General features: G+C 37.6%; 1 protein-coding gene across 2 annotated transcripts in view; it reads right to left on the bottom strand.

The window, feature by feature from the left end:
* Nucleotides 1-27661, bottom strand: part of LOC150078161 (protein regulator of cytokinesis 1-like) — a 185713-nt gene that overhangs the window by 143007 nt on the left and 15045 nt on the right. For both annotated transcript variants that reach the window (XM_090384834.1, XM_090384835.1), the window contains exons 3-4: nt 3478-3714; nt 227-397 (exon numbers count right to left, since the gene is read on the bottom strand). In XM_090384834.1, the coding sequence (XP_090240960.1) occupies nt 227-397; nt 3478-3714 (408 nt within the window). The remainder of the gene's footprint in view (nt 1-226; nt 398-3477; nt 3715-27661) is intronic.

Raw genomic sequence — 27661 nt, 5'->3', positions numbered from 1 at the left:
AGGCTGGCTGTTGTCCTGAGGCAATATACATGGACACAGGAACGTGTAGTCCATTGTTAACTATTTAACAATGGCAATTAAAACTGGCTCTAATGTTGTTAAAAGTTTGTTATACAACCTAATGCAAAATGGGGTTGAGTATTTTATTATTACTAGAATCAGCTTAGAGAGATTTTCATTCCATATATTTAAATGGTGAAAAAATTAAAAACTTATAGAAGCTTACACTATCGGTAAAATCTTGCAAAGCTTGAAGGTTTTCTTTGGATAGAACAAAATCATCATCTTCATTGCACACAACATCAATTTCAAATGAATTATTTGGAAACATTTCTATGCTATCCATAAGCTCAATAACAATTTGTTTAAGTGACCGGAATTTTTTCAGTCTGTGTTCCTATTAAAAAAAAAAAAAAAAAAAATGCTGATTACTTTTTATTATTCTTAAATACAATTTATAGTGTATTCTGCATTTTTACTTTTAAAAATACAAATAAACTTAATAAAACTATACAAACAAGTAAAAAATAAATGAAAATAAAGATAGTTCTGAATCTATAACAAACATATAGATTACAATGAAAGCAATCAAATAGAATACCACAGAAGAGCATAATAAAATACTATAACTAAAAGACTACAACAATAAAAGCTTATTTTATGAGTTGTTTTTTAAATTTTTTAATTCTTATTTGATTTTTGACAATTTTAACTGAAATTCTGGGCAATAAAGTCAAAATAAAGTAATTAATTTAAAACAATTCTGTACAAAGTTCGTTTTTTTTTTTTTTACAAAACTTCAAAATTTCATGAAGAGGAAGAAATTTCATTCTCGCTCCATAGAGCCTGCTCCTATCAAAAACTAACTGCAGGGAGCCCACACCCATTTGTGAAACTTACTCATGAAAGGGTTAAAAAAAAATAACGACATTTAACAATTATTGGAAATCATTAGGAAAGGTCATATACTGCAAGCAGAATTAAAAAACTGTTTTCAGAAATTAAAAAAAAATGGTGGGCTATTCAGGCCCCATGCTACCATGGGTATTACAATCAGGAACACCACTACCAGTTCAGGGCAGTGGTGACGCCCCAATTGTGTACAGGTCCCAGTATGGATGCCATGAGAAGTCATCTGATGGACAAAGTAAAAGAAAGTTATTTACAAGGGGCAAGAAGCAGCTTAAATCAAGTATCAGCAATAAAAGAATACAAAAGCCTGATTCTGAGATCCATGTCTGGACAGAATGCTATAAACTATGAATTTTCAAAGACCTTGGTTGTGAATACGGACAAATTCAATAAAAGGAGATATTATGAACATATGATTTTAATTTCTTTATAATGCTCTATGAACTTATTAAAGGCTTGTGAAATAGCAAGTCTATAAATTTAACTAAGCTTTCATTTCTCTCAATTTCTAATATACTGTCTTTTCAACATCTAGTTTTATGGCACCTTCAAAGTAATGGAGAAAATTACATTCTCCCTATCAATTTCTGAGGGATAAAATTGGCTTTAATGCACAGGGTTGTTAAAATTAAAGTATCCCTATGTAGAGGGCTCTGGAGTGAGTTCTAAGGCTCGTACTGAAGAGAAATTTGGACAACAGGTACAATAAAGAATGCACTCGCCATTTATTGGGGGAAAAAAATTAGTTACAAAATTTGTCACTATATGGCGCTATTGCAATACAATCACTTCAACACTTCAATGTGTCCTCCATTTTGGTCAACAACAGTTTCCATTCGAAGAACAGCGTTTTCTACAGTAGAAGGTAACGTGTCAACTGGAATAGCCAGCACATGACGTTTAATGCTGTCCTTCAGATCTGCCCGAGTTTGACATCCTCCCCGATACACCTGGTTCTTCAAAAAACCCCACAGCCAGAAATCGCATGGGGTGAGGTCCAGTGATTGGTTGTTGTTGTTGTTAGGTTTGTTGGTGCATCAGCAACTATGGCTATAATGCACTGATTTCTGACTAGTATGTCTTTGTTGTTGATGCTGATTCTGATAAAAATTTAAACAAGGTGATATTTATTAATCAATTTTACCAGTGATTGGGGTGGCCAAGATGTCTGGAAACAATGGCTGATGACCCATTCGTCTGTAAAGTGTTGCCTTAGCAATCTTTGGACATAACGGTGGATGTGGGGTGGCGCATCATCTTGCATGAATATGGTATCCTGAAGGCACCCACATTGTTGCAGCTCTGGTCCAGTGGCAGAACAGGCAAAACATATCACTGTCCAGTGGCAGAACAGGTGCAAGTTCCAGTCGGTGTTACCTGTTTAAAAAAATATGGCCCAATCATGAATGTGGCCATAAATCCACACCGCACTGTCACTTTTGGAGAATGCAACTGGATCTTTTGGATAACTCAAGGGTTTTCTGTTGCCCAAATGCAACAGTTGTGAGTATTCACTTGTCCATTTAAGCAGAAGTGGGCTTCATCACTCCAAAGGATGTTCCATGCCCAAGTGATATCCATTGTCATTCACACCAGAAACTGCAGTACGTATGCGAAACGAATATCTGCATCACCATGCTTTAGCATGCGCATCTTGTAAGGATAGTACTGCAACACCTGACGCATTACTAGCCTTACAGTGGAATACGACATGTCCACTTCACGAGAAACAGTGGCACACTTGCACTACCACATGGAGATTGATTTGATAAATCCACGACAGCCATAGCCACATCTTCAACATGAGGAGTTCACTCGTTTTCGACCTCTACCTGGTTGAACACCAAGATGTCCTGTCGCTTCAAATTTTGCAATAATTTTGCAGACAGCACAGTCATAGGTGCACACCTTATGCGCTTCTGATGCCGGAATTCTCTGATAGACACAGCTGCATTGTTGCTGTTCTAATAGTACAGCTTCACTAATAGCGCCTTTTCCTGCATCGTTGTTGGCATTGCTGCCATAATAACTTATGATTATGCAAATAATGTAAAGTTATTTACGCGCCACACAGTGACAAATTTTGTAACTAATTTTTTTTTCCAATAAATGGCGAGCGCATTCTTTATTGTACCTGTTGTCCAAATTTCTCTTCAGTACAAGCCTTAGAACTCGCTCCAGAGCCCTCTACATAGGGATACTTTAATTTTAACAACCCTGTACATTAAACTAATATTGCAACAATCAAAGTAAAAATGTACCATAGATTTATGAATAAAAGCAAGGGCAGAGAAAAACCTGCAACAAAAGTCAAATAAACTATGGCATTATATTGCCAGTAAGTTGCCAATTTTACTGTATTGCAAATTTAATACTAACAACATAATAAAAAAATAAATTAAGTTAAAATTGACACTTCAAGTCAAGAATAAATGGATTATTCATGCTTCCATTTCTTGCCAATAATCAAGATAATCAGAGTTTATTGCAATTTCATTTCTATACTATGATATTAAATTTACATAAATATATATTAAAATACACATAAGGATTAATATCAGTTACCTTTTCAACTTGAAGCATCTGTATGTGTTGTTCCAATTCACACAACTGCTCCCTGGAAGGGGTACCATTTTCAGAAGGCACTGGATGTGGAGGCATTTTTAACGACAAACATAACTTTTTTTCTATATCCCTGAAATGTTTTGCTGATTTTAATCTTTCATGCTGCTCTCTATTCAATTTATCAACTTGTGTACGTAGGTCCCTTTCAAGTTGTAAAAGAAGAAGACCATCTTCAGGCTACAGAAAATAAGCAAATTTTATTAATTAGCCTTTGCATGTAGCACTATAGTTGTCTTCTTGAAAATGAATACCAAAACATAATACAATGTAAAAATTTATGTTATGCATAAATTTTGAATACTGTTTAATAAGACACCAAGTGGATGCACAGTTATGCAATAGTACAGAAAATTCATAAAGGACACCTCTTTGTGCAATCACCCTGGCAGAGGTAGTGGCTAAACAAAAGTCACCGTATCAGTATTAGCCACTGAGTGCAAAGAAACCACAGGCTTTTGCTGCACCAGCCAAAAAAAATAAATCGGTCAACTACTGAGTGCTGGGCACTCAAGATGAAGGTCTGTCGTCACGAATGGTCATTAGTTTAGTATCTCAAATAGAGAGTTTTATGGTAACTGAAAAATGTTTCTGGTACACTGGCTTGGCCTAAAACTGAGGAACTAATGAAAACGTCTATTTGAGTCTTTCCAGTTGTTGTGAATGACAAAGGTGGGAGAAGCGACTCTGACTTCTTCCTGGAGAAGCAATTAAAGTCTTGGGGGAGAAGCGACTGGCAAGTGAGGGCCATGCAAGACTCTGCGCAGACACCTCCTCACCACTGGCTCTCTGAGTACCTCCTTACCGGGACAACTCCAGCTTTGAAAATTGCTGAAAATACTTCTTGTCACAAAATTTATAAATGATCTTTATAGAATTAATAACTAACTACTTAGCAACCTTTTTGTCACCAAAAGGAGAGTTACTTAGTATAAAGAAGTGCACTATCGAAGTGCAATAAATTTTTTTTTAATTTTAACACAAAAAAAAAAGTAAATGATAGATTTCAATAGGAATAGTTTTCCCTTGATAAGCTTCAAATAACACATAGCTAATGTGATTTTTAAATTTTTAGCTCCATTAGCAACGGAAATAGAGAGGGAATGCAAAAATTACTCACATTTTCCTGTCTGGTGCCACCATTTTTAATTTTAAAAATATTTTAAACCTACTTGTTGAGCTCTTTCCGATGGTGTATAATAAGCTATAGGTTGTCAACAACATTTTGCCCCCCCCCCCCCATTTCTCAGACAAATTTCTGTCAACAACGATCAATATGGCATTATGTTGGCCCACATGATGTACAAACCCATGCAAAATTTCAAGTCAATAGGTTGAGTAGCTCCAGGGATACAATGCTATGGCAGACAAGACAACCGAGTGGCATTACAAGGGTTCTTCATTAGACTATGGACCCTAAAAAGAAAAGGGAAAAGTAGATAAGAAAATAGATTAATCATGTACTGCCCTCCTCAGGTAGGTTACTATCCAGTTGATCTTTGAATTTCTTTAAAATGCCAGTCTCAACCCACGGAGGCAACTTATTCCAGTAATCAGCAATTCGCTGAATAAAAGAAAAAAACTTACTCCAGTCTGATCTAAACCTCTTCCTCTGTAATTTGAATTTATGGCCCCCAGTTCCAGAATTCTTTATAACAGTGAAAATTTTGCTTTCGTTCATTTTACTAACCCTTTTGAGGTAGCTGGTTGCCAAGCTCTGTAGATCACATAATCAGTCTTTCCTTGTATGGTTGCCTTTTTGCCAATCAAACCATGCAAGTTGCCCGTGTTTGGACCCTTTCAAGAAGCTCAATGTCTTTTTTTCAGATGAGATCTCCATATTTGAATACAGTATTCCAAATGCAATCTTACAACTGTCTTTTACAATGGGATTATGACATCCTACCTCTACAGGATATTGCTTAACAGTCCATCGATATGACACCGCAGACTTTCCTGATTGCCTGTTTATACTGCTCAGAAAACTTCATATCTGAAGTTTTTTGAGCTTTGTTTCTGAGATTATTTTGATATCGTATATCAAAACAACCAGATCCCATTCTTCCTCTACTAGTTTTAATTCAGCACCACTAAGCGTATAATTTCTTACGGAGTTGATATTCCTTAATTATAAGACTTGCATTTTGCTGAATTAAAACAAAGCTGTGACTTTTTTGACCATTCTGAAAGCCTGTCCAAGTCATCCTGAAGGAATGCTGCTTGGCACTATTGTTAACAACTCTCCCAATCTTTCCATCATCTGCAAATTTTGGCATCAAGCCCTTTATCCCTTCATCAATGTCATTCATGAAAATCAGAAACAACAGTAGCCAAAAAAAAAAAAAATCCTTGGGTGTGCCCACTTTACACCGATCTGAAGAATATCCATTAATCACAACCCTCTGCCTTCTGCCCTGCAGCCACCTAGCAATCCATCTTACAATTTTTCAATTAATCCCAACATGCTCCAACTCATGCAGTAACCTCTCATGAGGGACTGAGTCAAATGCACTGCTAAAATTCAAATAAACTATGTAGAAATTGTTCCCTACATCCAGCTCATGAGTGTGTCAAAATAGCCTACTAAATTAGTTAAACATGATTTTCCCATTGACAAAACAATGTTGTGTTGAGGATACCTCCCCCTAAGGTACCTCCTTTTTACCTTTCGAGCATCGTTGCCAGAATTAACTCTCCAGCTGATAAGCACACCACTGCGGAAGTTGAGAGCTGTGGAGATTTAGAAGGGGTTTTTTCCAACATATCACAAAATTTTAGAATGCCATATCTATCTAAATGTTCTTGGATTACACTCTTAATCACTACCTTTAAGATTTTCCCTACAAATGAAGTCAAATTAAATGGTCTGTAATTATCGACTTTGCTCTTAGAACCACTTATGTATTGGTGATATGTTAGCACTTCTCCAACACAGAGGTATCTCTCCCGAGTCCAAAGATGCTCTTATAATTAACTTCGTGGTTCAATACACTTCACGGCAGCCTCCCTCAAAATTACTGAGTATATGCCATCAAGGAGTCTTACTTGCCTTTATGCTCGAAAAGTCGATCTCTAATTTTGAAATCACTTATTTCATATGACTCAGCCTCATTCACATAGCCTCTTCTCAGCAAAAAGGGTCCGTCTTCAGTAAAATCAGATACCTGTTCAATTCATCTGCAACATCAGGTGGGTTGTCTAAGACTTTCCCACTGGATGTGGGAAAGTCTTAGACAACGGTCCAAAGGTCCAATCTGATTTGCTCTTTTCTTCCTTGTATTCACATACATGAAAAATTCCTTGCTCTCTTAGCCGGTGCTTTCTTATACACAGCCTTAGCATCTCTAACCTTAGCTTGTAGCCAATTTACAAATCAGCTTGTAGCCATTGAAGGCTTCAGTATTTTTCATCACTCTGTAACTGTCCCATGTTATTTTTTCTGCTCAACTTGACCAGTCAGCTCCACATTCACCAAAATATCAGCATCCTGATATTGAATAATGAACCATTGCTTCCCTCAGAACATCTTGCCAACATCGACTGTTATGGCAATAAACAAGAATTCTTTAAGATGAGTGGAAACATTACTTTGGCCCATATCACTCGATAAACGCAGATCTATGTTACCCTTCCCCCCCCCCAAGGTATCCTCAACCTTTTTACCTTTCGAGCATTGTTGCCAGAATTAACTCTCCAGCTGATAAGCACGCCACTGTGGAAGTTGAGAGCTGTGGAGATTTAGAAGGGTTTTTTCCCAACATATCACAAAATTTCTCTGCAGCTGCAGAATCAGAACTGGTGACTTCACCACATACTTTAATGTTTTGGAAACTAGCACGATGCTTAAACCTAATAAACCACCCACTGCTTGCCACAAACTTGGCTTGGGGTTCACCATACGTATCCTTAATATCTTCATAAATACTTCTTACTTTTGCTTGAATGGCCATTGGACCCAGGGGCACTTGCTTCTGAATCTGATTTTCCATCTTTAATGTAGCACCCAAACACTGTTTTGTGATCACTGTTGAACTTAAATGGATTGATCCTTTAACATATTCTTTTATACGCACATTGTCCCTTAAAATAGTATTTACTGCTGAAAGAGCGAGACTTAATTCCTTGCAATAGATGACAAACTTTGTCCTGCTTTGTACTTCTTAATTAATCATCTTTGTTTCTAAATCAATTTTGTTTTGTTTCTTAGCACTGCCAGCACTTGCACTTTCCATTGGTCCCTTCACCATTGTAATAAGTAAATAGGAATGAAGAGAAGATTCTGAAAATTTATTTATGTTTTTTACATGATTGAAGATTTCAGTGAAGGGCAACTCATTTCACCATAATACCGTAACGTAAAAACCCACAGAATTCCAGTTATCGGGATTATCACAAATGCAATAAGATTGAGTTTATTACCGTTTATAACAGATTGCGCTAACAGAAAAGCCCAGTAAACTGTTGTAAATTGTTTATATTGTTTTATGGTAGTGCTCTCCAGAAATGTGTTTTAGAAAAATATCACAAAGGCTTCAAAACTGATTCTTATAATGGAACATATAACGATGAAAGTGTAGTGCAATTTCCATTATAAAAATTATTATTATTATTCATATGGTGCAAGGAAGCCTAAGGCTTATGCTGCACCAGCCACATCAAAATTTGAGTTACCCCGAGAGAAAGACACAAAAGTAGAAGGGAATCACCAAGAAAGAGAAGAATGATGATATCCAGCTCAGGATCCTGGGTGTGCCAAGTCCATACTCACCAGATGTAAGCCCCTGGAGTAAAAATGACCTTTTAGAGAGGTAAATAGCTTAGTTATATAGCAAAAATTTCAACTTCCAAGGTTGGAACGAATTACCAAAAAAAAAAAAAAAAAAAAAAAAAAAAATCAATGTGTTATTGAGTTCACATGATATTTTCATGATACCTCCATTTATTCCTACAGGATACAAAATACATTTCCACAATTTTTTTAAGTTTGCACCGGTCGGCAAAAACTTACGTAAAGTCAAATTACCATAACTTGAGTGTTACGTAAGCCGGGGAGTGGCTGTATATTGTTTATTTTCAAATTGCTCAAAACCATTAAATGCAGTGTAATGTTCAACTTAGTTTCCAACAACAGGTTTTCCAATTTCTTTGTGTTATTAGCACTACATGACTCACTTGATCTGTATGAGGCCATTAAAAAAGAAAGAGAGAGAGAGACTGAAACTACTTATACAGTAAGCTAAAATCAAATCACTCAGATGCAAAATGAACATAAAGAATACATAAAACAAATGTAAACTAAAAACAGCATTGATGAATGATACTATAATGCACTGTGTGACTAAGCCCACGGTCGCCAACCTTTCGGACCTCACGGACCACTAAACTCAAAATTTTGAATCCTGCAGACCACTACCATGATTTTTTTCCATAAAAGTAACATTCTAAATATGAAATGGTACTTCCACTTGTTTTTGCACTCCAAGTTATTTGAAAAAAATTGTATATCATTAATGTTAATATAATTAATAATATAATGGCCTTATAATGATATTTTCGCCGAAAATGGATCTATTATCCACGTATTTCCATGTCTGGGGTCCTCTTCCTTTGGGTAATAACGACTAGAAGAGTTAGTGAGCGACTGAAAGTGCAATCGAACAAGAGTTATTACCTGCCGGTTGACATCCTCCTGTTTCATATAATCATCAAATGGGAACATTTGCAGATCTTCTTCAGCCAACTGCGTTTGCCACATCAATATCTTCCTTTGAAATGCATCATTTTGCCTTGCAGTGTGAACACGTCCGTAAGCTGTCCTTGCAAGGACGTGTTCAGCTCGTTTAACAGAGAAAAAATATCTGCCAGGTATGCAAGCTTGGCTAGCCAATCATTGTTGGACAAGAGATCATGGAACCTAGAATTATTTTGCTGCTGGAAGAATAACTTGACTTCGTGGCACAGGTTGAACAATCGGATTAGTACTTTGCCCCTTGACAGCCATCTCACCTCAGCATGAAGAAGAACATGAGTATGCTGAGAGCCCATTTCTTCACAAAGTGCCTCAAATATTCGAGAATTGAGCGCTTTGTGGCGAATTTTGTTTACAATTTTAATTACATCAGAGAATACTTCGTGCAGTTCTGGAGATAATCTTTTCGCCACAAGTTGCTCACGATGTATACTACAATAAGTAAACAAGATGTCTGGGTGTCCAACGTCTTTCACTTTTGCAACAACTCCTGAACGACGTTGAGTCATGCTTGTGGTACCGTCTGTGAATATCCCAACACATTTCTTCCATTCAATACTGCATTTCAGGAAATAACTATTAAGTGCATTGAAAATTTCAGAGCCTGTTGTTCTACCCGACAAGATTAGCAAACAGAGGAGTTCTTCCTTTAATTCTCCTTAGCAATCAAACCTCACAAAACAAAGAAGAACTGCCTTGTTAGCCATGTCTGTTGATTCGTCAAGTTTAATTGAATAAAACGTAGAATTTTTCACAAGTGCAATCACTTGATTTTCAGTATCTTCGGCCATGTCTTCAATTCTGCACTTCACAGTGTTAGCAGACATAGGAACTCCTTTCAGTTTCTGGGCAGTCTGTTTCCCCAAAACCTCTTCACAGGCTTGTAACAAGCAAGGCTTAATTAATTCTTCTCCAATTGTATATGGCTTTTTACATCTCGCGATTTGAAGTGCTATCAAATAAGATTTTACTAAGGACTTATCTTCAACAATCATTGTTGCTAATGAACTTTTTTGCTTTTGCAAATATTCATCTGGCTTTTTAGCTAAATCTGGGTGTTTTGACTGCAGGTGCCTGCCAAGGTTCGAAGGTTTCATGGCATCATTGGATAAATGCTCAGAATATATAATACAAAGCGGCCATGGATCCAGTTCACTTCCAGGTTCTTGAATAAATCCAAACTTCAAGTAGTCCGCATCATATTTTCTTGAAACTTTGAACTTTTTCTTCTCTCCGCCTCCAGTTCTAATGTCCTTCCTGATGATGCCTTGCGGTGACAGCGGAGGCTCTGATTCATTAATCAACTCGTGACAACACGATGTATTACCTAAGAAGTGCAAAATGCTTGCTTGTTTTTTTCTGACTCATTGCAGTTATTTTATTTGAATCTAAAACCAAACAAGAAATAAGATAGTTATCAAACTCAAGCTCTTTAATGCCATTAAATATCACACTGTGCACAGTTAAAATAAAAATATCACTGGTCACTTACCTAAGAACTGCGAACCGCACCATGCCCAGGCTAGGCCATCAATAAGAAATAGAAATAGCTTTCTATATTTTTTTACAATAAAAGCATCGCTAATACCGGATATTGCACTGGGCCTTTTATAAACATGCAATGTAATAAGGCAAAAATTGCAAAAAAGTAGAATCAGAATATAATGAAACATTTTAATAAACACGAAAATTGCAAATATATTCAGGTTACTCTGCGGACCACCAAAATTCTCTCATGGACCACTGCTCTAAGCAACTCCCTGACAGGAAATCACAGTTCCTAAGGAAAGTTTTATAAAAAAAAACCCTTTAATAAACTTCAACTACTTAAAGAACCGCTGAGCTGGCACTCCCTTTTCAATAACGTCACCGAGCGAGATAATATAAAAAGCATACACTTTTGTAACATGCAAAGGTGGTGCAGTGGCCGTGTCAACGTATTTTCCACCTATAGCACTGAACATAGCATTTTACAGCTGTAAATATAGGAAACTTGCAGCAGTACAAACAGCCATAGAAAACTAACACAAAGATATAAATCACCAAGAAACATGAAAAATAACTTTTGGGGTAAAGGCAGCTTCCAAAATTTCTCATCATAATTTGGAAATGCTTTGCAGCATTTCCAGTTTGGCTAGCAACCCAGCAGTTTTCTTGTTAATTAACAGTATCAGAAAATCTAAATCAACAAATGCCTCTTTGAAAGCAAGTACTATGGATTGCAATTGATTGGAAAATTGAATTGAAGAGCATTATGGTAAATTTTTTTTTGATAGAGCCTCTCACATACAAAAACACCTCCTAATGGAAAACTCCTCTCAAGGGGTTTGGAGTGAATATCACAATTCTTGGGGGAACAGAGAACAACTCTGGGGGATGCTATCAAAACGTACAGAACATAAGCAAACAAGCAACACATGTTATAATATAATGCACTGTGTGACTAAGAAATGATGAAGCAGGGAACAATGGTAGTTTAAGGGCTGGCAGTCTATGAATTACTCCATTACTTTAGAAAGAGTATAGGCAAGTGCAATGGGACAATAACTGGAGGAGAAGAATTTGTCACTCTTTTTAGGAACCTACTGGATGAACAAATTTCCATGCAGAAGAAGAAATTTCTGCAAGCAAATTTCCATGCAGGGGATAATCACCTCCTTATCCCTGCTTGCAAAATTCCTGTATATCATTGACAAGACCCCATGATCTACTCAGGCAGCATGTCTGTACTGCTCAGAAAACTTCAGAATCCTTTGCGTTTGTGCTTTTCTGACAGTTGCGACCTTGGTGGTGGCATGGTGAATGTGGTTTATTTATTTATTAATTTGTTTCATTGGTCAACATATGATGCATGGATGAGATGAGGAAATGTTTCAGTCCATTGTTTCTACTTTTCTAAGCAACAATTAGTATTGATTTATTGTTTCTTTGTGCAAGTTTTGATCCACAGTACTTTTGTGAGTGCCATGGGCTACAAGAGCTAAATAAAAATAGTTTATATTTTATTATTTAATTCTTTGTAGTTATTCAACCCATCATCAATCATGGCAAGTGGCAAAAAGAAAAAGTGTTGGCAGTATCTGGATCTAGCTTGTGGTTTTATTGAAAGCCAATTTGACCCAAGACAATCTATGTGTCTTATGTGTAATAGTTCTTTTTCAAATAGGGTTTCAAATCATCAACACTTTTAGATAACTTAAAAAGGAAACATCCTGATAAAGTTGGTAAACATGTTGAATATTTTAAAAAATTAAAACAGAATTTTGAGCAACGTAACACTGTTACACTTCCTTATTTAAGAAGAATACACAAACAAATGACGACAGAATGATTGCTTCTTATAAAATTGCAGAAATCATTGAAAAAACTGGTAGTGCTCATACAGTTACTGAGACTGTTATACGACCCACATTAAAGAATGATTTCAATAGTGATGTATCAAAATCCTTCCAATATTTTAATAGCATTGCCATTGATCAACAATTCAATTTGAAGACGAATCGATGAGATGTCAGTTAAAATTGTAGAGCAGCAAACTGACAAACTAAAAATGAGAAAATTTTCTATTCAGATTGATGAATCCACAGTTACTGACAATAAGGCCCTTCTATTGGCATACATTTGTTATTTTTTATAAAGTTTTTATGGCTCCAGCTAATAGAAGTTTTCTTAAATTTTTTGTTTTATTGACTTAAATTGGCATATTAATTTATTTTCTAAAAGTAGCTTTATATTCCTAGTTACAATACTTAGTTTAACTTGAACTTCGATAGAGAATTATTATTATTATTAGCTATATGGTGCAAGGAAGCCTGAGGCTTATGCTGCACCAGCCAAAAAAAAAAAAAAAGAAGTTCCTGAGTTACACTGAGAGTGAGAGAGAGAGAGTCAAAAGTAGAAGGGAATCACCAAAACAGAGAAAAATGATATACAGCTCAGGATCCTGGTGTGCCAAGTCCATACTCACCAGATGTGAGCCCCTTAGGTTTTTGTAGATTATTTAGTATTGGTAAGGGTATCCAATCCACATATTTTACAAGTTTTTGCAGCTCCAACGAACGCTAAATTTTTATTTATATTTAGCTGTTTTATTGACTTAATTGTTATATTAAATTATTTTCTATAAGTAGCTTATAGACCTAGTCAAGCTCCTTGGTTTATTTTAAATTTAGGTAGCACAATTTTGAAAGTTAATTAATACTTAGTGTTTGTAGATTTACGGTTTGTAACCTGCTGCCATTGTTCTTTGATACAATGAGTATCCCGAACTAGATAGAGTAAGGTTTAAGATAAATCTAGATAGCGAAACAAGTAGCATGGTATTAGAAATCTGCTAGCTTAGTATAGTATTATCAATTAAATTGTACTTTTTTTTAACTAAATACACGTAGCGACTTAGATTTTACAAATGTACATATAACTTGATAAGAGATACAGAAGTTATATAACGAAACTCAGAGATAATAGTCGATACTGAAAAGGAAAAAATATATATAGTGTTTTACTGCATTGGGATATAAGTTTAGGGTTAAAATTTTTTATTGAAATTGAATTGAAATCATGACTTAGACCAGATCAGCAAAGCAAAAGGCTCAAGCTAATGGGAGTGCTGGGACTGAGGAGAGAACTGGGGAGGGGGGAGGCAATTGTCCTCTGAATCACAGCCTTTTAAAATTTACTGCTTGTTTGATGTTTGTGGGGCAATCAAGGATGGGACATATTGCCAAGGGCCTTTGTGTATGCCTTTGTGTGTGCACGAGGCAAGGAGTGCGAGGAAATCAGGCAGCAACTCAGCATTGTTATGGGCCTATATGAGAGCTTGAAAGACAGGGTGGAGGCCCTCAAAGGATCTAAATTCAGGGGCCCATCAAGATCTCAGCTGCACACATCAACGCCAAAGCTTGCACTTGAACATCTCACAACAGTGTCAATCCCCAAGGCAGAATGCGCTGGTCCCACAGGAACTAATGTTCGATGTTTCCCTGACAGTAGAGTTGTCGGTGACTCTACTGTCAGGGAAACAGGGAACATATTGTGCAAAAAGGATAGGTGGAACAGGACCAAGGTGCATCTGCCAGGGGCAAAGGTTGATGACTTTGTAGAGCAGATATCATCTTTTAAGAGCACAAAAGGTGATATTGTCGTACATGTTGATACTAATGATATTAGGAGTAGGAGACCGGCGGAATTACTTAACGAGTATAGGTCACTGTTGAAAAAAAGCTATGAATTAGAGTTGAATTTGAAAATGTCTGCAATTCTTCCCAGACATGATAGGAGGGAGTATATGATTTCAATCAATTCAGCCCTGGAGAGATTGTGCAAGGCTCAAGGGGCAGAATTTTTCTCAGCTTAGTCTGTGCTTGTTAACAGGAGAGATTGCTTCTACAGGAATGGTATACACTTAAATAGAAAGGGTGCAAGTTGTTGTTGTTGTTGTTGTTGTAGTTAAGTTTAACGACACATAGGCTGCTGGGGCCATATTGTGTCTTTCTAATGGTGGATATGAAACGATACCTATATTTTATGGTATATTCCTATCTGATTTAAGTAAGTAAATAGTTCCTTTTTATTAGGATCATCTCCCAGGATCTGCATTAAATTTACTGATGACTGTGTATTAGAAATTGACTTAAAGATGCTTAAGCGGATGGTTTGAAAGTGGGGACAGTCCACTAGCAAATGACGAATGGTCAGTTGAACTTGGCATGATGTGCATTGGGGAGCACTGTCATTATTTAATAGATACAGGTGAGTGAGGTGTGTATGCCCAATCCTTAGCCTTCCTAAAATTGTTTCTTCTCGTCTATTTTTCCGGAAACTGGAGAGCCACAGCTTTGGTTCTGGTTTTATTTTGTATAGTTTGTTTCCTGGATAACCTCTCCAGATCAGTGACCATCTATTGTAACATGCTTTACGAATGATATGTTTGAAATCGGAGTACGGAACTTGACAATTCTGTAAAATATTGGTATCTGGTTGTTTGGCTGCAAGATCTGCTCTTTCATTACCTGCTATACCAGAATGCCCTGGTATCCAGCAGAATGTCACAGTTTGGTTGGTCTCATTGCACACAAGTAATTTGGAATGGATTTGTTTGATAACAGGGTGAGAGGAGGTGCTATTGCTATTTATGGCAGAGACAGCACTGAGGGAGTCAGTGTATATTAAGGCAGAAGAAATCAGAAGTTGAGTAATGTGATCTAGGGCCAAGTTAATAGCATAAAGCTCTGCAGTGAAGATACTGCATTCTACAGGTAATGAGATAGAAGTAGTGAATGAAGGGAAGATTGCCGCAGCGCCTACTTGGGTCTCAGTTTTTGATCCATCAGTATAGATCTTACAGGTCTGTGAATTAGAAGCAGAATGAGTTTCCTGTAATTGTGCGATATTGAAGGGAGACAAGGTTTTCTTTCCCCACTGTTGGAAATAATCATCATAAATTGCACGGATATTTGTCCACGGTGGATCAGGCGGTGTTATGTCCTCATATATATTGCCGATTTCAATATTCCACGTTTGAGTTAGTTCTTTAAGTCTAAGTGCAGCAGGTCTGTTTTCATTTGGTTTGCTATTAAAGAATGACTCCCATTCGGTATTGTACAGACATCTCCAATTCGGATGAGAGGGAAGACTGCGGATTTTTGCGGCATACATCAAAAGCAATGTTTTCCTCCGAAGATGTAAGGGAGGGTCGTGGGCTTCAATGTAAAGGCTCTGAACTGGGGAGGTTCTGAAAGCCCCTAGAGAAACTCTCAGAGCACTGTGCTGGATCGTGTTCAATCGCTCTAAAATAGTTTTCCTAGCAGAGTCATACACTGGGGAGCCATAGTCTAAACGGGACCTGATGAGATCTCGATAGAGATGGATCAGGGTATGCCGATCAGCGCCCCACGACATAGATGACACACACCGGAGGATGTTCAATTTCTTCAAGCAGATGGTCCGAAGGTAGGTCACATGTGCTTGAAAGTTTAGTTTCCTATCTAGCACCAGGCCAAGAAAACGGACAGTGTGAGTAAGAGGTATTGGCATGTTATTAATCTTTAGCTCAGGATCAGGATGAAGTGATCGTAGTTTGCAGAAGTGTGTAGTGGTGGATTTCTGTTCAGCAAGACGATATCCATTGCATAAGGTCCAGGTTTCTATTTTGTATAGAGCATTTTGCAACTGTCTTTCGATAGTATTCATACTTTGTGATTGGCAGGATATAGTGAGGTCATCTGCATACATATAAATTTGAATGGTTTTTGGAAGATCTTCCAATATTTTGTTGACTCGAATCGCAAATAGGGTAGCACTCAGTATTGAACCCTGCGGGACACCCTCTTCTTGAATGTGAGTTGCTGACAGCTCGTTTTTATATCGGACTTGAAAAGTGCGTAATTTTAAAAAGTTCTGAATGATTTGAGGAAGATAGCCTCTCAGCCCCAACTGATGCATATCTTTAATAATGCCATAGCGCCAGGTAGTATCGAATGCTTTTTGAATATCTAGGTTGACCATCACTAGGTGCTGTTTCATGACGAAGGCATTTCGTATGTTGCATTCAAGTTTTACAAGTAAATCTAGGGTGGATCTGTTTTTACGGAAGCCATATTGGTGATCAGAGAGAAGATGCTGGGAATCTAGAAACCAGGTGAGCCTCTTATGTACCATCCTTTCAAAGATTTTGCCTAAACAGCTTGTTAATGATATCGGTCTGTAGTTCTGGACCAGAGTGGGATCTTTGCCTGGTTTTGGAATAGCACAAATATAGGAATGCCGCCAGGACAGAGGATAAGTATTTTCTGAAAAGATACGGTTAAAGAATATTAATAATATGCCAAGGTCAGATTCACATAGATGCTGCAACATACTGTAGTGAATACCGTCTGGTCCTGCTGCACTATTTGACAATTTGCTTAAGCATTCCTTCAGCTCGACGAGAGTAAAAGGCTGGTTATAAGGGAGTGAGAGTCTAGTTTGAAAATTTAATTTTTGACGTTCTTCATTAGTTTTAATGCGTTGAAAGGATGTCACATAAGAGGATGAGGCGGAAATGTCATAAAAAGACTCTGATAGCGCATTTGCTATATCATTAGGGGAAGATAGTTCCTGCCCATTCCATTGTATTATTGGTGATTGCAACGGTAGAAATTTCCCATTGAGTGCTCGTATTTTTTTCCAAATAATTCGAGTGTCAGTATTTCTGTTAATGGATGAGGCGAAGTTAGTCCAGGATTCATGTTTTGCTTTTTTTCTAATCTGTCTCGCTTTAGCTCTGAGTTTTTTGTAGACAATTAGGTTGGCGGTAGTTGGGAATTTACGAAAGTGGTTCCAAGCTCTGTTTTTATCACGCTTTGCTTTGGAGCATTCTTCATTCCACCACTGATTTTGGTGTACACTCTTGTGCAGGTTAGATTTTGGAATGGAAATTTCTGCTGCAGATAATACGTGGCTGGTAATGTGGTCAGTTACGTTATCAAGATTCTGTTGCTGTACATATTGCTTTTCAAATATGACACAACTGGAATAGGTTTTCCAGTCTGCTTTTTGGAAGTTCCAAGAAGTACGGCCTTTAGGGTATGACGTGACCTGTGTTTGAATTGAACTGATGATAGGGAAATGGTCACTGTGGAATGGATCATTTAGCACTAACCATTCCATGCTTGGAAAAAGAGATGCTGAACAGATGGATAGGTCTATGGCGGATGTAGTACCAGCAGGTAGTTGAACATGAGTTGGAGAACCAGAGTTTAAAAGAGTCAGGTTATGGTTATCCAGGAATGCTTCGATTAGTTTGCCTCTACCATCCATGGTGGAGGATCCCCACAATGGATGGTGACCATTGAAATCACCAAGTAAACAGACGGGAGGCGGAAGTTGCGTAATAAGACTGTCCAGTTCAGTCTGGGAGCAAGGATAATTCGGTGATATATAGATGGATGCAAGTGATAACGATATTCCCATTGCTATCCGGATTGCTACAACTTCTAAGGAGGTATTTAGTTGGAGATGTCTTGAGGGAATTGTAGATTTCACAAGTATAGCTACCCCACCACGAGCAGGAGAGTTAGAAACCCTGTCTCGCCTAAACATAGTATAGTTTTTGATTTTGACCGAAGCGTGTGGTGATAAAAATGTTTCTTGTAAGCGTGCACCTACTGCATTAGTTTGAGTGAGTAAATCACTGAGGTCGTCTATATTACTGCGTAATCCTCGACAGTTCCATTGTAGGAATTTATTCATTGGTTGGATTTGTTTGAGGAAGATTGATCTGACTGTTTTTTCTGAGAAGGTTTCTGTCTGCTTGGTTTTGGTTTCTCATTTCTGGGAAAGATTGGGCGTCCTGTATCCATGATGTCACTAGCATGTAACTCTAGTACTGTGTCGTCATCTTCTGATTGAACATCAGTTTCCATGTTGATATTTCGTGGCTTCAACTTTTTCTCATTTTCAACGGTAGTTGATTTTGTTGTTTCGGGCAAAGTTGAGATGGCATCAGTTGGGATGCTGATCGGCGTATTGCTGGTTTCGTTGACTGTAGGTTTCTTATTGCATGATAAAACAGTTTTGGCCCAGGTGGCAAAGGAAACTCTCGGTTCTATGGACACATCTGTTTGAGTTGCAGCTGAGCGGCTCGTTCTAGTAACAGATGCGTATGATCGGCTAGGAATGGTTAGTAGCACTTGCTTTCTTGCTTCAGGGTAAGTGACTTTATGTTCAACTTTATATTTCTGGATTTTTTTACCTGTTTTCCAAAGGTCACATGCTTTAGAAAATGCAGGGTGGTTTTGTTTACAGTTTGGACAAATAGGAGTGGAAGCTGTACAGTCTTCTTGAGAATGCTCCTTGGAACCACAAAGAGGACACACAGCATCGCCTCGGCATGCTGTTTGAGAATGACCGTACTTCTGACATTTAAAGCAGCGAATGGGGTTTGGGATGTAAGGACGTATCTTACAATTTAGGTAACCTGCTTTAACAGAAGATGGAAGAGTCGGAGTACTGAAAGTTAAAATGATGGACCTGGTTGGTAGTAGGTTGCCATCTTTTTTAGTCATGATTCTCCGTGCATGAGTCACTTTTTGTTCACTAAGCTCTTGTATTATTTCTTGTTCAGAGACATTTAGTAAGTCCCATTCGCTGATGACGCCTTTAGAGGTGTTCAGGGTGTTACGTGGCGTAACTGACACTGGAATGTTGTTAAAGGTTGTCAATTTTAACAATTTTTCTGAATGGCTTGGCTTGGAAGCTTCAATTAGAAGGTCTCCAGATTGAAGACGCTTCACCATTTTGGGAGATCCAACAACCGATTCTAAACATTTCTGTATTAGAAATGGCGATAACTTGCCTACAGGTTGTGTGGATAATGAGTGCATTATTAGAAATGCTGGCATATCTGCACTCTGTTTTTCAGTCCGCTGTCTCTTCGGACGATTCAAGTCATGCTCTGAATCAGAGTTGACAGGTCTGGAGCTCGTGGGCTCTAGCGGTGGATATGCATCACAATCCATCGTTGCTCCTTTCAGCCCTGGAAGAGGGAATTCCTTCTCCCAGGTTACCGACCCCGCCACGTGGAGGCAGGAGCGGTGCCAACCAGTGACCAAGCGATCAGCAGAAGAAGAGAGCAGTACGTTGCTAGCGATGGCAGTAACGTTGCAAGCGGGGTTAGCAGTAACGATGCTAGCGTTGAAGCAGTGACGTTGCTCAGCGAGGGAAGCAGTAACGTTGCGAGCGGTGGAGGGTTTATGAAAGCACTAGTACTCACTCTAGGAAAAACGCTAGAAAACGCACTATAAAGATCGCTTGGGAACTATCGCTTGGCACTCGGGGCCAAAGGGTGCAAGAATATTTGCTGATGCTCTCAAGGCAGTGTTAGGTAGGTCAGAAAACTGTTAGCTTGGGGGGGGGGGGGGAACAAGGACTAATAGATTAACAGTAGCCACTGGCAGAGGTGAAAGTGATTCTTGCACTGTTTCTATTGGAATGAGCAGCAGCCTGGAAAGCAAGATGCAGGGTATTTCAGACTGCTGGGAGTCACTGCAGTACAAGTAAAGAATTGGGTTGTTAGGGTAGCTAAGAATAGGAACAGGTGCATGTATACTTGCATATACACCAATGCTAGGAGTTTGGTAAATAAATTTGATGAATTCGAGGTATTGCTCAAAAACATCAAAGGCAGATATTGTTGGGATATCAGAGACATGGTGTCACACAGATATAAGGAATGCAGAAATGAAATTGGGGAGTACAATGTGTACAGAAAAGATAGACAGGATAGGAAGGGAGCAGGGGTTATGCTATTAGTTAAGAAACACAAAATCCAAGGAAGTACAGATAGTCGACATGACTGGACAGTGCAGTGCCAAGTCAGTTTGGTGTGACATAAGCACTGGGAAATCAAAATTGAGAGTAGGAGTGTGTTATAGGCCTAATGACTCTGATGAGTATAATAAACAACTGTGCAGAGAAATAGAGTGGGCCAGTAAATCAGTGTCTTATATAATGGAGGATTTTATTATCCCAGATATTGACTGGAATTTGTGGGTTGGCCAATCACACAATAGCAAGGCTTTTGTGGATTTATTGGATGATTGTTTTCTACAGCAGCATGTTCGGGAGGCAACTAGAGTGAGTAATATTATCTTGATCTGATTATCAGAAGTGATTTTTCATGCATTAAGAATCTGCAGATAAAGGAACCACTAGGTGGCAGTGATCAGTGTGCTGAAGTGGGATTTACTCAAAGAGGTAACTACCATCGGGGGTAAAGGGAAGAATTTGCTTTCGTAAAGGCGACTACGGAGGTCTGAGAGAGTATTTAAATTCTATATGGTGGGACCAACTGATGATGTTACCAACAGCAAATTCAAAATGGGAAGCATTCAACGAATTAATCTTGGAAGCTACTGGGCTTTGCATACCAATTAAGAAATATTGTTCAAGGTTTAGGCCTTAATGGATGTCAAATGAACTAATGAGACTGTGGCAGAGAAGAAAAATGTATGGGATACATATAAATTAATGGGTGAAACGGAAGCCTATGATAGATATAAGTTGGTCCGTAACCAAATCAAAAAGGAGGTTAGGCAAGCAAAGGCAGATTACGAGAAATCTTTGGCAAGGGATGCAAAGAAAAACAGCAAAGAGTTCTTTACTTATGTAAACTCTAGAACATAGGTTCCCAAACTTTTTCGGGCCACTGCCCACTTTGCAAGACATGAATTTTGTAACGCCCCCCATTTTAACAGTTTTCCGCATTCAAGCCATTTGATATTTTCAACATAAATAGCAACTAATGATAATTTACTGCTTATGCCGTTAAATTATTGAAAAAGTAGTGGCCAATATGTGCTTCATCTTGAACACAGTTATTGCTATACCAATTTTGATGAAACATAGCCTATATGCAAAGATTGTAAAGTGTATGCTCGAATAAGATTATGCACAGTTTCATACAATGGTTTAAATATGAAAATTCGGAATACATATTAAGAGATTGCAAATGCATTAATAAGAATCTTATTGTAATAATTAAAACACCATTATATATATTACAAAATTGTTTATTTCAAACTTATAAAGTAAAAATACAAAGCAAAAATAACAAATTAATGTGAAGTTTCATACAATGGTTTAAATATGAAAATTCGGAATACATATTAGGAGATTGTATTACATTAGTAAAAATCTTATTGTAATAATTAAAACACCATCAAATGATATTGGAAAATTGTTTATTTCGAACTTACAAAGTAAAAATACAAAGAAAAAATAACAAATTAATGTGAAGGATGAGCCTGATGCATTTTTAAAAGTTTGTTAATATCGGGTTCAACTTTCGTTAAAAACAGTCGTAAATCACCACGCTCGGTTATATGCAATCGGTTCCTTTTCTTAGATAGTAAATTTGCTACAGCACTAAACCCACGCTCAGCCAAATAAGGAGATGAAAATGCAATTAAAAATTTCTTCATTATTTCCCATAATCCAGGGTACAGTGTCGGTATTGATTTCTGAAGCCAGAACTTTTGAATTTTATTTTTAGTTTTTCATTTGTTCTGAGTTCGACGAGTTCCTCTTCTAAATTTGATGATCCTGCTGTGTTTACATGTGAGAAAGGATCTAGAACCCAATTTGGTATATTCATGTTTAGAATATCCTTGAATCGCTCATTAAAATCAGCATGAAGAACCTCCAAGTGTTGGCAGTATGTAAGTAAATCTTCCTTTTTGAGAGACACTGCTGATAAATTTGAAAAGTGGCTATATTCCGCTTGAACAGAAGAAGTTTCCCCACAAAAGCAGCAATAACGTTTTTTGTTTTAATTAAATTCAATTCATCACCTTGTAATTGTAGATTGACTTCATTAAATATTTTATAGAGGTCTGTCAAATAAACGATGTCATTTTTGGATGTAATCAGGTTGGCCCACAATTCGTCGTCTCTGTTTTCTAGGAACTCTAGTACTGAATCAAACAAATTGTAAAATCGATTCAGACAAATACCTTTTGAAAGCCAACGAACTTCTGTGTGAAGCAGAAATGATTGAAATCTTCATCGTTTTCACTACAGAGTTGGCTAAACTTGAATTGCTTCTAATTTTATTGACTGCTCTAATAACGTAATGGAGCGACGTATGCAGGCGTTCGCTTAAATTCTTTGCAACCAAATGTTGGCGATGAAGAACACAATGTATAGCAAGTACATTTGGTACTGCTTGTTTCAAATGCTCTATGAAACCCTTGTGGCACCCTGTCATTGCTGGAGCACCATCAGTAGCAGAAGACAAAATACTATGAATTGGAATGTCTTTCTCTTGAAAAAACTTATTCATGGTATTAAATATATTCTCCCTTTGTATCTGCTTCCAAATTTTTAGGAAATAATAATTCTTGACAAACTTTTTCTTCTTTTATGAATCGTACGTATGTAAGAGTAGTGCTTCATTATTTGGGAGAGTTGATTCATCGAGTTGAATGGAAAATTGGTATGTCTTCAAATAATCGCACAATGATTTTTCAACGTCTTCAGCCATTTCATCGATTCTTCTTTGCACTGAATTATTGCTCAAAGGAATTTTCCTGATATCTGATGCTGGCTTATGAAGCACAGTGTTTATTACTTCTTTTACTGCCGGCAAGATTAATTCCTCACCAATTATGTGTGGTTTTCCCACTTTTGCGATTAATAATGAAATATTATATGAAGCTTGTAATCCGTCATTATCTTGTTTACTGGATGATGCAAAAAGTTTTGATATAGTTGGACGTTTAAAATATTTTTCTTCTAGTAATTGAAAATAAGACAAATCTTTATCCTTTTCATCGGCATGCATTTTAGTCAAATGCTCTTGTAGCCTAGAAGGCTTCGTTGCTTCATTTGAAAATACTTTTTGGCAAATCAAGCACATAGGTAATAACTGGTTCGTAGGAGACTGAATAAAACCATATTTCAAATACTCGATACTGTACTGTCGACATTTCTTCTTAGATTCAGACATAATGAAGTAATAAAATTTGCAACAATAATCACAAAATAAAAGATTTAATTTACACTTTATATGACTCCACTTATCTATCACACTTTAGACTGATGATTGTTGGCAAAGCACACAAAAAATAATGAAACTTATTCCTAAACAGCAAAAATGTACGATCACATATCAATTCATGAATTATTACGTTGGGCAAAACAGCCTTGGAAGCTTTGAAGATGAAATGCGCTACGGCATTAGTTTAAAATTCGTGCTTAATCTGTCTCAAACGAATCAACAGACGCGGAGATATAATTGACTGGTCAAGCTTATGTCATTAGGATTACAGTTGTTGCTACTATTTTTCGCTTTATTGTTTCTTATGTCAACTCACAGTAGCTCGCGTTGTCGCATTTAAAAGGCCCTAGGCTAATTAGGGTGGGTTTAGAAAAATAACAGAAAAAGGCCTAAAAAAATACACACTTGATGTCACATTCTTGTCATTTGCGGGAAATTCAATAGAAGATTTTGAAAATTGAAGTGGGATAATCGAAGAAAACAGTTCTGGCTTCACCTATAGCGAATTTCAGCTGTGTCCATATAGTAAAAATTATAGAATTTATTAGATGACTTTTGAACTGGGTCCACTGGAGATAAAAATATGGATAAGGAGCCACCGACCCCTAGACCGCCTGAACGCTCCCCAATTGCTTCTGAACCCACTATTGCCCCCCTAGAAGGCTTCAGCACCCACTGGGGGGCGGTACCACCCACTTTGGGAACCTATGCTCTAGAAGGAAGGGGATGAATCAGATTGGTCCACTGGATGTCGATGGTTCAACTGCTGATGATCCTACTCAGGTAGCTAACAAACTGAGTATTTTGCACCTACATTTACACATGAGGAGTTATTCAGGCAGGGGAATGCCAGAGGTGAATTAAATTCTGGCAGTGAGCGAGATGACTTTGTAATAACTGAGAGCAAAGTGGAGGAGAAATTGTTGAAGATAAAAATAAGGGGTGGATGGGATCTATCCAGTTATATTAAAGGAGGAAGCAAAGGGAGTAAGCAAACTCTTAGCCATAATTATGAGAGCTTCCTTGGGCTCAGGGGAGCTACCCATGGACTGGAGATGTGCAAATGTGATCCCAATTCACAAAGGAGGATCAAAGGGCAACAAGTAATTATAGACCTGTTATTTTAATTTCTGTTCGAGGAAAATTAATGGAGCCACTGGTTAAAGAAGCACTGCAGGATCATCTAGACAAGACTTCAGTTATAGCTCGAACACAGCATGGTTTTGTTAAGGGGAAGTCTTGCCCGACCAATTTTATTGGATACTATAATGTGGTCACAAAGGAACTGGACACAAAGAATAATTTTGATATCATATATTTGGATCTTAGAAAGGCTTTTGATACTGTTGCACACAGAAGACTGCTACACAAATTGGAGCAGTGTGGCATTGGAGGCTATTGTTTGTTATTTGGAGCATTAGCAACTAAGGCCATATTGCTCTGGGGGTGTGCGGTGGTCATTACCTGACCTTTACGCATCCTCCGTATTTGGTGGTCATGAACACGAACCCCGGTCTAATCAAGAAGCGTGTGCTACCATTGAAGGCAAATTGCTGCTATGAATAAAGGAAAGGTTGAGTGGGAGAAGACAGAGTGGTAATCAATGGACACTGCTCTTTGTGGACTAATGTTATTAGTGGAGTCCCTCAGGGTTCAGTGTTGGGTCCATTGTTGTTTTTTGTATTCATTAATTATGGTATATCATGCTTAATGTCCATGTTTTTAGACAATACAAAGATTGGCAGGGTTGTTAATGACACTAATGACAGTACACTCTGCAACAGGATCTAGAAAAGTTGAACAGATAGGCTGAGCGGTGGAACTGAAGTTTAACATTGACAAATGTAAAGTACTACATATGGGAAGCAGTAACCTCAGAGTAAGGTATCAACTGTGTGGTACTACACTGACAATGGTAGAGAATGAAAAGGACCTAGAGGTAATTGTGCAGGCAGATATGAAGTTTTCTGAGCAGTGCAGATGGTCTGCAAGAGTAGCCCATCATGTCTTGTCAATGATATACAGGATTTTTTCTAGCAGGGATAAGGAGGTGATTATCCCCTTGTATAAGGCAATGGCCAAGCCACACCTTGAGTACTGTATACAGGTCTGGAGGCCTCATTTTAGGAAGGATGTAGAGCTGCTGGAGCAAGTGCAGAGAAGGGCAACAAGATTAGTGAATGGAACAAAGGGTTGCTCTTATGAAGAAAGGCTTAAGTTTTGCAAATTACAATGTCTGGAGACTAGGCACCTGCAAGATGATCTGACTGAGGTGTATAAAGCCTTGAATGGTTTGAGCATGCTAAATGCTGATGGGATTCTTCCTCTGGCTCATAATAATCACCTGAGAGGGCATAAATTCAAATTGAGGAAAGACAGTTGTAGGATAGATGTGCAGAAGTTTGCCTTTAGCCAGTGTGTAGTTGATTGCTAGAACAAACTTCCATCTGTCGTTGTAGAAGTTGATAGCTTAAATAGATTCAAGGCAGAGCTAGACAAACATTTGGAGTGAGTGGATGGGTGAAATTAGAAGATTTGTTTTTTTTTGTGAAAGTAAGCTCATATGCTATATGAGCTTACTTTCTTGTATCATGTGCCTTTACTAATGCTAATTTCGATGATGATTGTAAATTGCAAGAAGAGATGTTTGTAAAATCTACAGAAACTGACTGTACTGGATCGTCCATGTTTTGCTGCTGTAAAAACAAATATCATTGCAAAATTTGATATCCTGTGTCACTGATGGTACTACCTCCATGGTTGGAAGACAAAGGTTTTATAAGCTCATCTAAAGGAAGAATTGTCCTGTAATTCTTGCAATACACTTCTTGTTTGTTTGTTGTTTGGTTTTTAGGAGCATTAGCAACTAAGGCCATATTGCTCCGGGAATATGCGGTGGTCATTCCCTGACCTTTCCGCATCCTCCATATTTGGTGGTGACGTAATCAAACCCCGGTCTAATGAAGAAGTGTGTGTTACGCACTGCTGCTCCTTCCCACCTGGCTAACGAGGCGCCACAATACACTGCACTGTGCAACGACATCATCTGGTTGCAAAAAATATTAGTCCAGTTCTTTATCAATCTCTCAGTATCATTATTAAAACCATCAATAAAATAAAGTCACATTGCAAATATGATCACCTTTTCAGAAATTTTTGTGTTGATAATGAAGAACATATGTGAGGCTTGTTTTACATACAGAAGATGGCTTTCTAAAGGAAACTGTAACAAAATTTGTAAATCTTTTTGATGTGATAATTAGTTTCTGATAATTAGTTTTTTAGAAAGCAAAAGGAGACAGATTTAGCAAAGGAGATCGGGAAACACAAAAACAACATATACAGTACTATATGACTTGGATTTTTCGAAAACTTAATGAAGTATCACTTCAACTTCAAGAGAAATTAATTACAGTGATAGACTGCAAGCACATATTAAAAGCCTTCATTGAAAAACTTGAAATATTTGAAAACAATTTAATGAGAAAATTTCATGGTATGGTTAGCTGAAATCAATGAATCTCTCACTGAGAATGATCTTAACAATTATTCAGATCATTTGTGTTCTTTAAAAGATGAAATGAAAAATAGATTTTCAGATTTATTTTCTTCTGAAGTGAAGCCATGGATGTTAGATCCAACTGGATGCAATGCCAGGTCTGCTAGTGCAGAAGAACTCATTGAATTAAAATGTAATGAAGAATGCAAATATAATTTACCCCAGGGGCTCACATCTGGTGAGTATGGGCTTGGTGCACCCAGGGTCCTGAGCTGGATATCATCATTCTTCTCTTTCCTGGCGATTCCCTTTTACTTCTGACTCTCTCTCTCTCTCTCTC

This window comes from Mastigoproctus giganteus, chromosome 11 (genome assembly GCF_048544385.1).
Source record: "Mastigoproctus giganteus isolate SK-2022 chromosome 11, ASM4854438v1, whole genome shotgun sequence".
NCBI lineage: Eukaryota > Metazoa > Arthropoda > Arachnida > Uropygi > Thelyphonidae > Mastigoproctus > Mastigoproctus giganteus.
The sequence above is the reverse complement of the archived record's forward strand: the minus strand, read 5'-3'. Positions and strand labels throughout refer to the sequence as shown.